The 16,655-nt window shown below is 64.7% G+C and overlaps 1 protein-coding gene across 1 annotated transcript; it reads left to right on the top strand.

The window, feature by feature from the left end:
• Positions 1-2,549: 2,549 nt before the first annotated feature.
• PIP4K2C (phosphatidylinositol-5-phosphate 4-kinase type 2 gamma) lies at positions 2,550-14,625 on the top strand. Its single transcript, XM_065419354.1, has 10 exons — positions 2,550-2,681; positions 6,305-6,402; positions 8,651-8,747; positions 9,130-9,276; positions 9,516-9,662; positions 10,519-10,557; positions 12,518-12,631; positions 13,490-13,733; positions 14,134-14,237; positions 14,545-14,625. The coding sequence occupies exons 1-10, from the start codon at positions 2,550-2,552 to the stop codon at positions 14,623-14,625; spliced, it is 1,203 nt and encodes a 400-aa protein (XP_065275426.1).
• The last annotated feature ends 2,030 nt before the right edge of the window (positions 14,626-16,655 follow it).

Here is a 16,655-nt window from a genome sequence, read left to right as displayed (position 1 = left end):
CAGGAGCAAGAAACTCTTGTGGGCAGGCAACGTCCTTCGGTCTCATGTTTGTGCAGCACCTTACACAGCGGCATGGTCCACAACGGGGGCTCCTACATGGGACGGGGATGGGAATAACCTGTGCTAGCCCATGGGCCTGTTATCCTGCCTTGACCTGGGAGGTGGGAGCTAGCTGGGCAGGGGACTTTTGAGGATTGAATAGGGAAATATAACATCTCTACCCCCACGCACACATCCTAGTGTTGGGCATGAAAGCTTTCTCCTGAAGGCGGTATGGTGGGGGGGAAGAAACCTGATGCCCAGAAAAGCCAACCCTTGGCAGGCCAAAGCTAGGACAGACCTGACCTCCTGCCCCTCGACTGGCCTGGAGCCTGGCCCCTCCCAGCCCACCATTTACAGCTATTTCGCTTTGTACATCAAAGAACCCCAGAGCCAGCCGCAGCCTCCCAGGGCAGGAGCAACCCTTGCGTGCTGCAGAAGAGCCATTAGCCTGGCTCTGAGCATGACCCCTCCTGCCAGTTTTGTGCCACTAGCCCTGGGAGTGATGCCAACCCACAGCCCATGTGTGCCTGCCCACGACCAGCCCACAGAACCATCCCTGAGCTCTGGTTTCTGATCCCCACGCAGGGCCGTGGCTGTGCACGGGGGTGGATGTGCCCAAGAGAACCCCAAGCCCAGTTTGCCGCAGAGGAGGGATGAAGGGGAAGCTGAGGGCAGGGATGCAGTGAATGGGTGGTGGGGGGGCGGGCTGCCCCTTGGGGCGTGATGCTGTGCTGGGTGGCAGGGGGATGTCCGGGAGCGGGAATGAGATCAGGAACCTCTTGGCTCTGATCCAGCCCAGCTGGGGGTATGTGACCTGCCTCAGCTCCCATCTGATACGTGGGAGCTCTCAGGCCAGGTCTCAGGAGGGGTTGTGCCCTTGTGACACACACACATACAGGTGGCTTGTGGGCCCAAGAGCTGCTAGCCCTGGAGGCTGAACCTTCGCCCCCTCTTGGGGCACAAGAGGGGAATGAAGTTGTGACCTTTAGCCCTTGTTTTGCAGCAGGTGCCCCCTAGGATCATGGCCTTTACCTACTACTCTGCCTGAGTGGGGTCACAGATCAACGAGCTTAGGGACCATTTGGCCCTCCTGTGTAACACAAGTCATTTAACTTCATCCAGTTACCCCTGCATTGAGCTCAAGAACTTGTGTTTGACTAAAACATCTTCCGGACAAGCCTCCAGCCTGGATCTGGGGACACCAAGAGATGGAGAATCCACCACTTGGGAGGTGGTTCCAATGGTTAAACACCCATCCAGTTAAACGTGTGTCATTTTTAATGTGATTTCCTCTGGCTTCAGTTTCCAAGCATCGGTTTTCGTCCTGCCTTTCTCTGCTAGGGCAAAGAGCCCTGCAGGACCCGGGGTTTTCTCCCCGTGAAGATACTTGAGATGCTCTAATCGGGTCCCCCCCCCCTCAATCTCCTTTCTGATAAGTGAAACGGACGGAGCTTCTCTCAGTGTCCAGCATTTTCTCCAGTCTGCAAATCAGTTTTGTGGCTCTTTTCTGCACCCTCGACAACTATCCAACATCCTTTTTAAAATGGGGATCCCAGGTCTGGCCGCAGTATCCAGCAGCGGTCGCTCTCCCTGATGCAGACAGAGAGAAAATCCCCACCCTGCTGACTAGCTCTTTCTGCCGCCACATCGCCCCGGGAGCTGGGGGAGTCGTGTGTCCAGGATGACCCCGGAAACGCTGCTGTCCAGGATCCCCCCCATCTTGTAGGTCTGGCCGGCGGGCCTCGCCCACAGCGTGCACCGTGCACGGGGCTGGGTAAAAACATGGGTTGTTTGAATGGGCTCAGCTCCTGCTCTACAGCGATGCCCCCCCAGCCCTGCTCATTGTGTGCACCCCTGGCCCAGCCGGCCCCCTGCCCAGCCTGGCTCCCCTGGGCCGGCTCCCGCAGCCAGCCCCGGTGCCCTGTGCCCTACCCAGCCCAGCTCCCCCGGCCTGCCCAGTCTGGATCCCCTGGGCCCAACCTGCCCCTGTGCCCTACCCAGCCCAGCTCCCCTGGGCTGCCCCGGTGCCCTGTGCCCTACCCAGCCCAGCTCCCCCGGCCTGTCTGTGCCCCGGCTCCCCTGGGCTGCCCCGGTACCCTGTGCCCTACCCAGCCCAGCTCCCCTGGGCTGCCCCGGTGCCCTGTGCCCTACCCTGCCCGGGGCCCCTGCCCAGCTCTCCTGGCCTGACTCCCCCGGACCCTTGTGCCCTGGCCCGGGCCCGGCTCCCTCGCCCCCACACAGGACGGGCGGGGGCCTGACCCACGCGTCACATGTGTTCTAGCATGACCTCTGCCCCCACATGGGGTCACGACCCCTAGAACCTGGCCTGCGCATGACCTTTGCCCCCCCACGTCGAACACCCTCGCACTAGGGGGAGCGGGGCCGTGGGGCGCAGGCGCAAAATGGCCGGGGCCTGCCCCCATCACGTGACGGGGGAGTCAGCTGGGCCCCGCTTCCGGCGCCGGGGGCAGAAGGCGGAAGTGCGGCCGCGCGGGCCGAGCAGGGACATGGCCGCCTCCGCCGGCCCCGCCGCGCCGCGCACCAAGACCAAGCGGAAGCGCTTCGTGCCCCAGCGCGTCAAGGTGCCGCGGGCGGCGGACCCGCTGCTGGGCGTGTTGGGCTGGGGCGTCCAGCACCAGGTGAGGGCGGGGCCGGCCCTCCACTGCCCCCCGGGAGCTCCCGGAACCCCCGATCCCGGCCCCCCGGGAGCTCCCAGTCACCCCCGGAACTCCCGATCCCGGCCCCCCCCACTGCCCCCCGGGAGCTCCCGGAACCCCCGATCCCGGCCCCCCGGGAGCTCCCAGTCACCCCCGGAACTCCCGATCCAGGCCCCCCGCACTGCCCCCCGGGAGCTCCCGGAACCCCCGATCCCGGCCCCCCGGGAGCTCCCAGTCACCCCCGGAACTCCCGATCCCGGCCCCCCCCACTGCCCCCCGGGAGCTCCCGGTCCCCCTGGAACCCCCGATCCCGGTCCCCCTCTGCCCCCCCCCCGACAGCTCCTGGTCGTCCCCACCGGATCCCCAATCCTGGCGCTCCCAATCCTGGCCCCCACTGCGCCCCCCTCCCCCGGGAAGTCCAGGCCCCCCGCTGCCCCACCTCGGGAGTTCCCCATCCTGGCCCCCATTTCCCCCCTGGGAGCTCCTGGTCCGCCTCTGCCCCACCTTGGGAGTCCCCCTTCCTGGGCCCCCAACTGCCCCGGGAGCCCTTGATCCTGGTCCCTCTGGGGTTCCCGGCCCGGTCCCGCACTGCCTCCCAGGACTCCCAGTCCCCTCTCTGATCCTGGGACCCCCGATCCTGGTCTGGGGCCCCTTGAGACCTCACTGTTCTGCTGGTTTGGGGCATCAAGCACCAGGTGGGGATGGGCTCCTGGCCCCCCACAGCCCTCTGGGGCCCCTGATCCTGGCCTGGGGCCCCACAGCCCCCCCCCCATGACTTCATTGCTCTCCTGGGCTGGGGTGTCCAGCACCAGGTGTCCCCCAGGGCTACTTGGTCCAGGCCCTTATTATTCTCTGGGGTGCCCCTGATCCTGGCCCAGGACCCTCTGACCCTGAGCCCCTTTGATGTCACTGCCGCTGCTGGGCTTGGGTGTCCAGCCCTGGATGATGGCGGGGCCCCTGGGATACCCCCCCACCCCCCCTAGCCTGAGAGCTTGTGATTGTCCCCCACCCCCGACCTCACTGCATCCTGGGAGTGAGTTGTGGGGTTCAGCACCTGGTGAGACCAGGACACTCGGGGCCCACTGACTCCCTCCAGCCTAGGACCTCACTGTCCCTCTGAGCTGGGGTGTCCCACACCAGGTGAGACACCCCACACTATTTCCTTCCCCTGGGCTGGGCATCTCCTCTCCCTCTGCTTCCTCCCCCCACCCCAACGTGAGTCACAATGTGAGTTCTGCAGAAGCTGCCCCTTTCCCCAGCCTTCACCTGAGGCAGTGGGTCTGATCAGGGTGGGGGTGGGGGTGTCCCAGTTCTGCAGGAGTTAGGCAGATCTGACCCCGTGGGTGGGGGTGTGAACTTTGTGGGGTTTCCTGCTGAACACCAGTTTGTGCCCCCACAGCTCCCGGCGGCTGCGCTCCTTAAATAGTTCTGATCGCTAGGGCTACAGCCGTGGAGCTCGGTAACCAGGTCACAGCGCAAGGCTCCCTGGGAACGAGGGCAGGATTATTCCAGCCTGCAGACAGGGAACGTGAGGCTCCCAGGCGCTGCTGGCGTCCCAGTCCTCTGCTCAGACCCCATCCCAGGGAGCCCTGTGGGTTTAGAAGGGGTGGCCTGTGCCTTTCCAGGCATGTGTACCGCATTCCTCGCTCTGGCGTGTGAGCGCCTCCTCCCCCCTACCTGACGGCGACTGGCCCACCTGAGGGACCCTGGCAGGCAAGAGCTAGTGAGATCCCGAACGGGAAAAGCCCCTCGTGACCCGGGTCCAAGGTGGGGCGTAGCATCGTTGCGCAGCGGCAAGCTGAGAGGGGGAGAACGTCCCAGCCCCACGGTGCCAAGTGGGACCTGGAGCAGGCGTCTGCACTGTGGGATCAGTGTCTCAACCCACACCTCTCTCGGGTGCGCTGTACCAGGGCCACCCCTTAGCCGCCGGCTGAGACCAGAAGCCAAGGGACCCGCCTGCTGATTCCAGGGGCTGTAAGGGACACTCCAGTCCAGCCCCCTAGAAAGCCAGAGCTCTGTGTCCTGCTTAACCAGCCCCAGAACAACCTGGACGTCCCAGTGTAGGAGGCTGATGGTACGTGGGCCTCGGAGCATGGAGTGTGGTGGTCCCTTAACCCTAGCCTGGCCAGCTGCTTCCTTCCTGGCTGGTCGTCCCGGGTGGTGCCTTGGCTTCGTCGGCTCCCTGCTGTTTGGTGTGTTTAATTTGTGCCCCGGCTTAAAAAAAATCACGTGCCTGGGTAAGAAACGGAGCAGGTTTTCGAACCGGTGGCTCGAGCGTCTGGCTGCTCGCGGAGTTCTGTCGCGTGGGCTCCCGTGCGCATGTACTTGCAGTGTTGTGTCAAGCTGCCGGGACCCCACCGCGTGCCGTCGCTTTGTGTCTGTTAATGCCGGGGCTCTTCGTGTCGAGGGCCCTCGCGAGGGACGGTTCTCCTCTCAGGAGCGGGTCCGTGAGCGGTACAGGGCGCGGTTCCGTTTTGACTACCCAGGGCAATGTCTGCTAGGTGCTTAAGGGGGCTCAACTGGCCGTTAATAACTCTTGTACGGTGTCCTTCACCCCTGGCTTGCAAGCACTTCACAGAGAGGGACGTACCATTTAGGGGGAACCGAGGCACGGGGCGGGGATGGGACCTTGCCCAAGGTGGTAGAGCTGGGATAAGAAAGGGGGTCTCTGAGGTCTGGCGCGCTACCCACATGGCCTCCCAGTGACTCTGCGGGAGCTTGGTTGCCTTCTAGCAGCTGATGGCAGAGCCCCCAAACGGCGCTGCGCAGCTTTGGGGACTGTCCGCCCGGAGTCTGTAGGGCAAAGCTGGGCGGGGCGGTGACGGCCCCGCCCCAGAACTCACGTGGTCGCGGCATCTCCCCTTGTGCTGGGCTAAAACGGGCGCTCCCACCTCACGCACGCCCTCCCAGCCAGCTCGCTCCTCCCACAGGCTTGATCGGCGTCTGCTCCCTGTGCCTGGGCTTCGGGGTGGAGTCTGAGCGGCTACAGGCCGGAGCCTGGCTTGTCCCAGCTGCCACTTTCCTCTGTCGTGCTTGGCACCACCATGCCAAGCGGTGGGCGAGCCCCCTCCGTGTTAATCCACAGCCCGTTCCCAGAGCTCCCTCAAGCGCCAACTGACGGGCTGCTTGAATTGGCTCTTTATACACTGTTCCCCTGGGCTCCTGTCGCCCCGTTCCAATGGCCTGGCTGTTTATTACCCCATCCAGTAGGGGGCGCTTGCAGGTTGCCTGGCACTTGCTGTCCAGTTCATTTGAATAGCTCAGGGAGGGGAGCTCGAATTCTTCCCCGGCACCTCTCCACCGCCATGCTCTGGACACTGCCAAGCAGCTTCGCGACCAGGCCCTGAGCCGGTTTTTTTTTTTTTGGCCATCCTAGCTGGCTCTGCAGGGACTTGCTGGGAACGCTGTCCTAGCCCCCTACCCCGCCACGCTGTTAGCAGGAATGGAAGCTGTCCCGTGTGGCGTTGGCTCTGTGCGCCTGGACGAGGTTGGCAGGATACCCAGCAGCAGGTCTGAGCGTGCCTGGGGGTTGAACGCCGCCTGCTGATGCGCCAAACCTGCGCGCGGGGCGGGGAGTAACCCGCTTGTCTGTGTTCCCTTGCCAGATCAATGAACTCAGCCAGGTTCCCCTGCCGGTGATGCTGCTACCCGATGACTTTAAAGCCAACTCTAAAATCAAAGTGAACAATCATCTCTTCAACAGGTGAGTCGCTGCAGGAGGCTGCCGCCCCTACGGAGTTTGCGGGGGGGGGGGGGGGGGCGTGTGCGCGCGCACAGCTCGCTGGCTGGTATCGAAATGGCTGAGGTTGGATCTGGTACATTACACCCCAGTGCACCGGAGATAAGACCGACTAGCTCAGGAGAAAGCAGGGTCGGCGTCCTCCTAGGCAACAGAGTCCTGCCTCGGTGCGGGGCACTGGACTAGACGACCTTTTGGGGTCCTGCATTTCTCGGATTGCTTCTGTGCCACCCTCCTGGCGTCACCCGCAGGACTTTGAGTCAGCCCCCTCCCTGCTAGAGCTTACTAACGCTCTCTAGGCTCGTCTCGCAGGAGCTGATGTGTCCTCCAGTTTGGGCAGCTTTGTTTGGGTTCCCCAGATTTCCACCCTGGGTGCAGGGGCGTCGCGGGGCCACGGGATCCATGCTGTGCCGTGGCTTTTAAACAGTCCCTTGGAGGAAGCCCTCAGCGAGCCAGGCCGCTCCCCGACGGGGTCTCACCCTTCCTCAAGGGCCGAGATCGGCTCCTGGTCCGAGACTTTCCCCCTGTTGATGCGCTGACGCCAGGCAGCCGTTTTCAAAACCGCGCAGGGTTTATTAGGCAGCTGGAGCCCAGCCTGGGAAGCCCTGGGGGGAATGGAGAGAAGCAAAGGGTAAGAGGGCTCTGCTGAGCTCCACCCAGCCAAGCTGCCGAAGATCCCGTCTCCGCTCGCTCGCCGTCAGTCCCAGGTCAGAGCTCGGTGTCCCGGAAAGGCCAGTTCCGATCCTACCCCGTTGTGTCCCGTTTGGGGTCACCGTTCATTCCCCGAGGCGTTCATTGTCTTTCCAAATCCTCCATTGATACAGGCTGGTTCTAGCCAGCCCCCGATGAGCCTCCCCGCCCATCCCTACGTCCCACGCCCCTCGTGTCTTCTGCTCAGCCCAGGAGCAGCATTTTCACCTCTCGCGCCCGCTGCGCCTGGCTCCCGAGTCTCTCTCCCTGCGCTGGGCGCAGCCTCTGGTGCCCTCGCGGTGGCAGCCCCTTGGCATTGCTGTGCTCGGCATTAGCCGCCATTTCCCCAGCCCCTTCCAGGCCTAACACCCTGCCCTGGAGCTAGGGGGCCCTCGCCCAGAGCTCTGGCTGTGCCGGTGCCCTCCCCTGCTGCCCCTCCCCTCTCGCCTGCCAGCCTTAACCACCCTGTACCTGGGCCCAGGCGAAGACTCAACAGCAAACGTGACCTAAAAGCTCCCGTGTGGGTCTCGCTTGCCCGGAGCGGGGCAGCTGGGGACAGCACTGCCACTCTGGCAAGGAGCTGGCTCGTGAAGCTCTGTGTGACGGCAGGGGCCGGGCAGGTGGTGCACGCTGCTCCATTGTGATCACTTAGTCAAGAGCTGCCCCGAGCTAATTCCTACAGCAGATCGTTTGGACACGCAGCCCGTCGGGAGTTAAAAACGGTCCGCGATGGAGGCTCCACCATGGGGTAATTCCCCTCCCTGTTAAACGTCTGCCGCCTTTGTCTAGCGTCAGCTTCCGGCCGCTGGCTCTCGTTCTGTCTTGCTCCGCTCGGTGGAAGAGCCTGTCGTTAGATCTTTGCGCCCCATGTAGATACTTACAGACAGAGATCGGGTTCTCTGAAAACACCCGCTCCGTGTGCCACGGCCGTCAAAAAGCGAACCGAGTTAGGAGCCACTCGGAAAGGGAGAGAGAATCAGACAGAAAATATCCTAACGCCACTGTCGAAATCCACGCTACGCCCACCCCTTGAAGACTGCACGCAGATCTCGTCACCCTGCCAGAGAATTGGAAAAGGACAGAGAATGATTAGGGGGATGGAGCAGCTTCCATGTGAGGAGAGATTAAAAAGACAGGGACTGTTTCTCTTAGAAAAGAGACGACTGAGGCAGGTCTATAAAATCATGACACGGGTGGAGAAAGTGACTAGGGAAGTGTTGTTTCCCCCGTCTCGTGACACAAGAACCAGGGGTCAGCGCCCCCCAGCCCCCCTGCCAGCGTCCCCACCTGCGGGGGGATCCCTGGCTCTGTCTGGTGTCCTCCAACCTCTGCCTTCTGCTTCGACTGCCAGCAAGGAGGGTCCCCGATGCCAGGGGCGGGTTAAGGTGCCCATGAGCCGTGTGGTATTGAACTGAATCACACGGTTACGGCTGTGACTGTGCCAGGCTGATCCCTTCCCGGGGCCAGCTGGTCCCTCTGGTTCTAAACACTGACACCCCCCCCCCCCCCTTTGCCCCGCCAGGGAGAACCTGCCCAGCCACTTCAAGTTCAAGGAGTACTGCCCGCAGGTCTTCCGCAACCTCCGCGAGCGCTTCGGGATTGACGACCAGGACTACCAGGTGGGTAGCCCGCTCCCTCGGTACCGATCGTGTATGGGGGCAGGAGGGTGAATGTGTGTCCTGGGCCTCGCGTTCCAGGGCCCTGTGTGCATAGAGGGGGACGTACGCAGACCCACCCTGCGCCCCTTAAAGCTTTCCTTGGGACGCCTGCTTCTTGGCCAGAGGCGGGCTGGGACCGGCTGAGCTGGGGGCTGGCCACAGCAGCGCTGGCCGAGTCTCTGATATCGCTGGGGTGGTGCCCCTTGGCAAGGCAGGCCGCCGATAGCAGATGCTCCTGAAACTCACCATCTGCCCCGTTAAAGGATGGAATGGCCCGGGGTGAGGTGTCCCCGGTATGCCCCAGGGTCAGTTCTCACGCCTGCTTCCCCCCCCCCCCCCCCAGGTCTCCCTGACGCGCAGCCCGCCCCACTACGAAGGTGAGGGGAGCGACCGGCGTTTCCTCACCTCCTACGACCGGACGCTGGTGATCAAGGAGATCTCCAGCGAAGACGTGGCTGACGTGCACAGCCTCCTTTCGCACTACCACCAGGTACGGCCGGTGTCACTCTGAGGTGTCCCTGCCTCGCCACCTGGGGGCGCCAGAGCGAACCTGCCTGCCGCTGGGAGGAAATGAGCCGAGTTCCAATCCCAGCGCTGCCACCAACCTGCAGCCGCTAGGGCACGTCACTGCCCCCCTCTTCTGGCTGGGGTCTCCAGAGGCCCGACCGGCTGGCGCCTCGCGCTCTGCCCTGGCCCCTGCCGGTCTGACGCGGCCCCGTCTCCTTGCAGTACGTGGTGAAGTGTCACGGGCTCACCCTGCTGCCCCAGTTCCTGGGGATGTACCGGCTCAGTGTGGACAGCGAGGAGACCTACATGCTGGTCATGAGGAACGTGTTCAGCCACCGGCTCGCCGTGCACAGGAAGTACGACCTGAAGGTAACGGGGCCAGCGGGCGGGGCCAGGGGCAGTCACCTGAGCCAGGTTCCTGGGGGCACCCCGGTCCCTGCAGACACACGAGCTGCTGATCGTCCTGCCGGCCGGTCTAGTCTCTCTGTGCCCTCCTGAGCCCCCCTGCGAGGCTGCGTCACCAGGGGTCGGCCCAGAGCATTGCACCCCGAGGGATCGATCGCCCCGGTTTCACCCGATTGGTCTCTGCCCTGAACCCCGCTTTCAGCAGCAGTTCGATAGAGACCCTCCTCCAGATTGGAGCGCCTTTCCTGGCCGAGGAGCTTCTCTCGCGCCTCAGGACCCCAGAGGGCGCCCCCGGGCTGGTGGGCATCGGGGTCAGGCCGGCCGGGGCTGTGCGGCACGCGGCTGGAAGCCCCCCCCGGACAGGCCCCCATTGGAGCTGTGGCTTTTGTCACTTTCCACACCACGTGGCAACCTAGTTTAGGGGCCCCATTTCCCCACAAAGGGCAGGTGGTTGCGACCCACCCTAGACCTGTTCATGCCCTCCCCACCCCGGCATGGTCCCAGGTGCTGGGGGTTGCTGCTTGGAGAGGCCAGCAGCAGCAGCTGTGTGGCTAGGGCCAGACGGATCCCATAGCCAAGTGGCTCAGAAGTCCTGGGACTAGACCGGGGGCTCAGGGCAGTGCGGGGGGTTTAGCCGCTTGGCTCCCATCCATAATAATCAGGTGACAGTCCCCTAAATCTCAGCCATCTTCTCCCTCTTGCCGTGGCTTCTTGTGGCCGCCTGCTCTGTGCCCCTCACATGCAGGAGTCCGTGGGATCTGACCCCTCCTCCTGCGGCCGGGGGGGGCTTGTGACTAATCGGCGGGTACCTCTCTTGCAGGGCTCCCTGGTGTCCCGAGAAGCCAGCGACAAGGAGAAGGTAGCGGAGGATGGCTGAGGATGTGGGGGGAGGGGGGGTCTCTGACCCATGGATCTCTCTGCTCTGAAGCTTGCTTCCCCGCTCCTCGGTGCCTAGCTTGTTCTGGCGGGCGACAGCGCCCGGCCTCCAGGAGAGCAAGCAGGGGGCCTGAGTCCCTGACTGACAGGCGTCGCTGCCCCCAGTGGGATCGGCAGGGGTGGTGACCCCATCGGAGGCTGCTCCGGTAGGCCTGGCTGGTGTCTCCCGTGGCCGTCGGGTGTCCTCAGGCTGCAGCCGTGGTAGGGGTGCCTTGCTTCCCTTTCTGCAGATGCACCTCGAAGCATCTGAAAACTAGGCCCCTCCTCGAGGGCTGGGTTGGTATCCGGGCCCTGCCCGCTGGGGCAGAACTGGGGCGAAGCTGCCAGGTTTCCATGCCTGGAGGTTGGGCCGACTACCCTGGGTCTCCAGCCTTCTGGTATCCACCTTGCTGCTCACACAGCCGCCTCCCGGTGGGGCCGCCCCACGCCGAGCGGGAGCCGGGGCGAGCAGCGAAGTGCAGGGGGTGGCAGCTGTCGGGGATGCGGCCCTGTGCTTCCGTTTAGGGAAGGGGCTTGGGTTTGCCCTCAGGGGTCCCTGGGGCTGGGCAGCAGGCTGAGGGCAGCGGGAAGCTATGGGGTGTCCTGTGCCCAGCTTAGGGGGATCTTGGTTAACTGGGACCTGCTGACTCCATGGGAAGAGGCGGGCTCTGTCCCCTCAGGGTGTGGGGAGGGGAGCCGCTGTCTTATCCCCCCCACCCCAGGGAGCTGGAGTGGAGGATGGGCCTCTGATCTCTGATGCGGTGCCACTGCTGGGACGGGCCAGCAGGTGGGTTTGATGGGGCATCCCTGGCGGTGGGGGGAGCCAGGCTGGGCTTGAGCTGGGATTCCCTGGCCGGGCAGAGCGTGCCGGGGAGCGGCCCAGCCCCCTTTGAAAGGCAGCTCCAGCTGGGATCCCCTGGCCGGGCAGAGCGTGCCGGGGAGCGGCCCAGCCCCCTTCGAAAGGCAGCTCAAGCTGGCAAGGAATTGGCCGCCGTTAAATCCCGGACCGAAGCACCGGGCAGGAGGAGCGGTTCTCAGCTCTGCACGGCCACCCCTCTGCGCGCTGCCCTCCGGGGAGGGGGTGCCCAGGGTAGCAGCCCTTTCCCCCAGCACAGGCCTCGGCGGGCTCCATGCGGAGCGCTGCGGGCCCTGGGGTCGCCTTGCCAGCGCTCTCCAGCTGCGGCTAGCTCTGGGGGCACTGATGCGAAGGGGCAGCAAGGCCGGTTCACGGGCAGGAGTGGGGACGAGCTGATGCCAGGCCCGGCCAGAGGCTCGCTCTGTCTGGCGGGGGCCTGGGATTAACTAACCAGCCGCCGCTCCAAACGAGCCAGGGCGAGATGCAGCTGGGGCTCTGCCGGCCGCCTCGCCCCGTTTGCGGGGGAAATGACCCGAGTTAGCCGGATAATCCTGATCTCGTTAGTGGCCTCGCCTGCCCTAAAGCCCGGGGGTGGCGTCAGCATCCAGTTAACGAGATTTGAGGGCCGCGAGATGATGGCGAGGGAGGGTTGATTGGATTGGAGCCCTTGGCTCAGCTGCCGGGGGAATCCTGGGGATTCCCGGGGGAAGCCGAGGGGCCAGCCGCCGGCTCCTGTTGAGTCTTTCCTCTGGGGGGAGCGGCTCCCTGACGGCCGGGCTGTTGTCGCCAGCTTCTCCTGCCTTTGGCCACGGGCGCCATGGCCCTGTCACCCCGTGAGCCCCGGAACCGTCCCAGGAGGGGCAGCCCCAGGTCTGACAGGGCCTCTTGTTAAAGGGGCCATGGGCGGCGAGGGGGTTTCCCGGGGCGACTCCGTGAGCTGGGCTGCTCTCCAGGTCATCCCTCGGGGCATGGCCCCACAGGTGTGAGGCTGCTTCCGCCTGGGGACCCCCTCCTCCCTGGACCACTAAGCGTGTCTGGTTCCTTCCAGGTCAAGGAGCTGCCCACGCTGAAAGACATGGACTTCCTGCACATGAGCCAGAAGGTGTACGTGGACGAGGGGCAGAAGGGCGACTTCATGGAGAAGCTGAAGAGGGATGTGGAGGTAGGGCAGGTGCCTTTGTACGTCTGACCTCCACGCCGAGGTGGCAGCTGGGATCGGTTGCGGGCACCGCCTGCAGGAGGGTGCTTGGGGGCGTCTAACCTTCCCGAAACAGCTCGTCCTCCCTGAGCCGATCGGCCCAGACCCGCCCGGGGCAGCCTGTCGAGCATGGCTTGTCTAGCAACCAAAACTGGCTACCGGGCTCTGCCGGACACCTCGGGGCGCACTGCCACTGCCGGCAGGGACTAAAACCTGGGGCAGAGGGATTGGGGGTATCAGCCATGGGAAGGAAGGGCACTGCCTTGGGAGGCTCGGTGCCCCACTCCATGTCTCCTTCCCTTCGCCGGCCGCTTGGGGCAATAGCCCCTCCTTGCCTGGCCAAGAACCCAGAGCCCTGCCTGTGCCAGGCGATACGTTCCAGGGAGAGCCACGCAAAGGAGGGGCGGCAGGGCTGCTTTGCCAGGGGCACCGGCTGTTGGCGCTGGCTGGCACCCAGGCCCTGGCACTGCTGGGTCTCCCGCGCCCACAGTAGCAGGTCCCTCGCGGCTCCGCTGACATTCTCAGCTGTGGGGGGGGGTCCCCAAACGTCCCTGTGGCCCAACGGCTCCGGAGAACTGCGTTGTGGGCCATGTCTAGCTCCTCTCCCTGGAGCAAGGTGCGGCCCTGTGCAGTCGGGGGTCTCCCCTCCCTGCAGATCGGGGCAGGGCGACAGCCCTTAGAGCGGGCCAAAGCAGGGCCCTGCTCTAACCATTAGGTAACATGGCCTGAGTGGGAGCAGCGGTGGCTTCTAAGGAGCCCCCTGGGTGGGAATGGAGCCTTTCACTGCTGCCCCGGCTCACCCCCTGCCCGCTGCACCCCTAGTTCCTGGTCCAGCTGAAGATCATGGATTACAGCCTGCTGTTGGGCATCCATGACGTGCTCCGGGCCGAGCAGGAGGAGGACGAGGATCTGAAGGAGGAGGAAGAGGAGGGGGAGGACGTCATGGCTGTGGGCTCCTACGGGACATCCCCCGAGGGGATCGGCGGCTACCTGAACTCCTACAAGCCGCTGAGCCCCGGGGAGTTTGACCCCTACGTCGACGTGTACGCCATCAAGAGCGCGGAAGGTGAGTGGGGCTGGCAGTGCCATGCCGGGGGGCAGGGATCTGGGGCGGGGGGGTGGTAGCTTTGTTCCTTCCTCGCTGGCTGGCCCAAAAGATGTTCAAAGGATGGGAGCCCCCGGCCCTCGCGTTCGGGACTGGATTTTCCCCCAATGCCTCAAAAACAGGGCCCCAGCCATGGGCACTGGCCCAGAGCGCCCTGTGTGGCCGGTGGGTCGCACAGCCCTTTGCGGCAGCCTCAGGGCCAGGCGGCAGGGACGGGGCCGGCCGTGGAGCTTGCCGAGAGTGGCAGGGCGCGGATCCACTGCGCCCATGGCTGGACCCCTGGTCAGGGAGCTAGTGGGCGGGGAAGGGTCCGTTGAAGGTCTGGGAGCCGGGTTAAGCCGGGGTATGGCCTTTCCCCCAGGCGGGCCCCAGCCGGAGGTGTACTTCATGGGCCTCATCGACATCCTCACGCAGTACGACGCCAAGAAGAAGGCCGCGCACGCCGCCAAGACCGTCAAGCACGGGGTGAGTCCCGCTCGCGTCCGGGGTGGGGGGACGGAGCCGCCTGGCCACATGGGGGGCCTGCCGGGGAAGGGAGGACGGCAGCTGGAGCTGCGCACGCCCCGCTTGAATTAGCCTCGTTAAACGCAGCCGGGCTACCTGGCCTCTGGCATGTGGACCAGCAGAAAACCGGGCGAGGGAGGGGGTGTCAGAGCTGTGGGGCACAGCCCCCCCTCTTCCCCCCAGGCTCTTGGCAAGCGTTGGAAGGTCGCCCTGGGGTGTCGGAGGGGGCGGGGGTTGGTTGGCGCTGATGCTGTTGTGCCCCCTGCAGGCTGGCGCGGAGATCTCGACCGTCCACCCCGAGCAGTACGCCAAGCGCTTCCTGGACTTTGTCACCAACATCTTTGCTTAGTCGTTACCCGCCCGGAGAGGCCCCCCTCTTTCCCCCCCGTCTCGTCTTGTGGGAGCTGAAGATCAAAGGTGTCCCCTGCCCCCCACCCCTTGGTCTTTGTGCCCCCCACTGTTGGCTGGCCCGAGGGCTCAGCTGAGCTCCAGAGAAGCCGAGTGGGCCGGGCGGGCTTGGTTGCAAACCCAAGTGCCTTATCTTTATCCGCCCTCTCGGGCGGGAGAGCGGGGGATGGATCCTCTGACTGGGGTGGGGGGGCTGCTGGCTGAGGGGCCCTGTCAGCTCAGCCCATCTCTAGGGCTGGGGTCTGCAACCAGCCCTGTCTAGAGGGCGGAGGGGGGGCAGCCCGGGCCCTGCAATATGCAATAAAAGATTCGACCCTTTGGTGCCTTAGAGGGGGCAGACAGTTTCCCCCCTAGCAACAGTGACACCCCCCCCCTGCTTTCCCGAGCCTGGGGATGGCAGCGGGTCCCCTCTCCTGCCCGCCCCCCATGTGCGCTCCGCACCGGTCCCCCTGAAGGGAGAAGGTTCTCTTGGCCTGTCCCGCGGTGTAATTTATTCCTAGGTGAAATCTCCCGGCTGGGTCGCGGGGGCAGTTGTTAACACTAGTTTGCATTGGGGTCCCAGCCCCCCGCTCTGCAGCCACCTCTCCCCACACACTACGTCCCCGGGGCCATGGCTGCTGCTGGCTTCCCCGGCGCCTGCCCCCAGCCTCACCCGCACGAGGCCACGAGCCATGTTAGGTGCCAGATCCTGGGTTCGAGGCAGGGCCGAGCTTTGGGCCACTGGTCCTCGTCTCTGGGCTGCTGTGGCCGGAAACTGCTCCTCTGCCCTGCATGCCGGAGGGGAGCGACTGGGCGCAGAGCTCCCTCCCCCCGGCTGCGAGTACGCTGGGCTCCCGGGGCCGGCAGGCCCCGCAAGGAGAGGGTAAGCCACCTCCTCTATTCATTTCAGCAGCAGCAGCCTCTGCCCAGCCATGGCACCTTCCTCCTGGCATGGGGCAGCTGGCGTGTGCAGTTCTGCCCTTCCTCCAGCAGGAGGTGCTTCCAGTGGGTTGCAGGCAAGTCTCGTGCTAGGTTCAGCTTTGCCTGCCCAGGGTCTCAGCGGCCCCATGGAGGGGGCATAGCGTTGCTGCTCCCTGGCACCTGCTGGCCACGGGTTGGGCTTTCCCCTGGATGTGGGGCTGCTTCTGCCCTTGGCCTGAGCCCTCCTCAGCCCTGGCTGGGCTCGTGCGCTGAGCTGACAGCTAGCCCTGGGAGGGGCAGGATATGGATGGGAAGTAGCAGAGCCTTACCGGCCTTGTCCCCGGGCCTGGTCTGCAATCCGTTATCCCCACTGCTGCCTTGGGGGGGGGGGCACAGTAGAACAGGTCAAAGAGGTGCTCTGAACTTGCCCACTGTGAGCAGCGCTGGCCAAGCGGGACGAAATGCCTGCTCCCCTACCCATCGGGGGCAGGGGCTCCCAAGCAGGAGGCTGGTGCCCGAGGCCCCAGATGCGGTTCCTTGCCCTCCAGCGATCCTGCGACACGCAATAACGCTCCGTGCGCCAGCCTGGGCAGGGCCCCGATCCTGCCCTGGGGCCGCGCAGGGAGAGGGGCCCTGCCGCCCGCGCTGCAGGTTAGTCTGTTGCACCTTCTGTTTTTGTAAACTCTGGTGTATTTCCGTTCCCTGTGTCTGGATAGAAATAAATTATTGACTGACAGCAGCCTGGCTCTGGGTTCTTGGCCCTGGCAAGCGCCTGACGAAGGGAAGGAGACATGGGGTGGGGCAGTGCCCGCCCTGCCCCTACTGACTGGCTGGGTAGGGACTAAGGCTTGTGAACTTCGCCATCCATGCTTGGGGCAATGCCAGAGCCGGGGGTGAGGCTGCAGTGCTCCCAGCCTGGTGCTAGGGGGGCGGGAACAGGGAGGGGTAGCGCCTTTCTGACCCCTGCAGCCTGGGCATGAACTGTGGGGTGACAGATGATCCTTGTTCCTTTGGGGCTGCTGGCCCCTGCCCTGGGGGGGGCATCTCTGGTAGGGGAGAAAAAGGTTCTGG

The sequence above is a fragment of the Emys orbicularis genome, chromosome 19 (assembly GCF_028017835.1).
Source record: "Emys orbicularis isolate rEmyOrb1 chromosome 19, rEmyOrb1.hap1, whole genome shotgun sequence".
Classification (NCBI taxonomy): Eukaryota; Metazoa; Chordata; order Testudines; family Emydidae; genus Emys; species Emys orbicularis.
This window is presented reverse-complemented; position numbering and strand designations above follow the sequence as displayed.

Excerpts from the sequence above, each read along its gene's own strand:
- PIP4K2C (XM_065419354.1), top strand. The coding sequence starts at position 2,550 with ATGGCCGCCTCCGCCGGCCCCGCCGCGCCGCGCACCAAGACCAAGCGG. Across the intron at positions 6,403-8,650 it reads AACAATCATCTCTTCAACAG|GGAGAACCTGCCCAGCCACT; the intron begins GTGAGTCGCTGC and ends TTGCCCCGCCAG. Across the intron at positions 14,238-14,544 it reads CCAAGACCGTCAAGCACGGG|GCTGGCGCGGAGATCTCGAC; the intron begins GTGAGTCCCGCT and ends TGCCCCCTGCAG.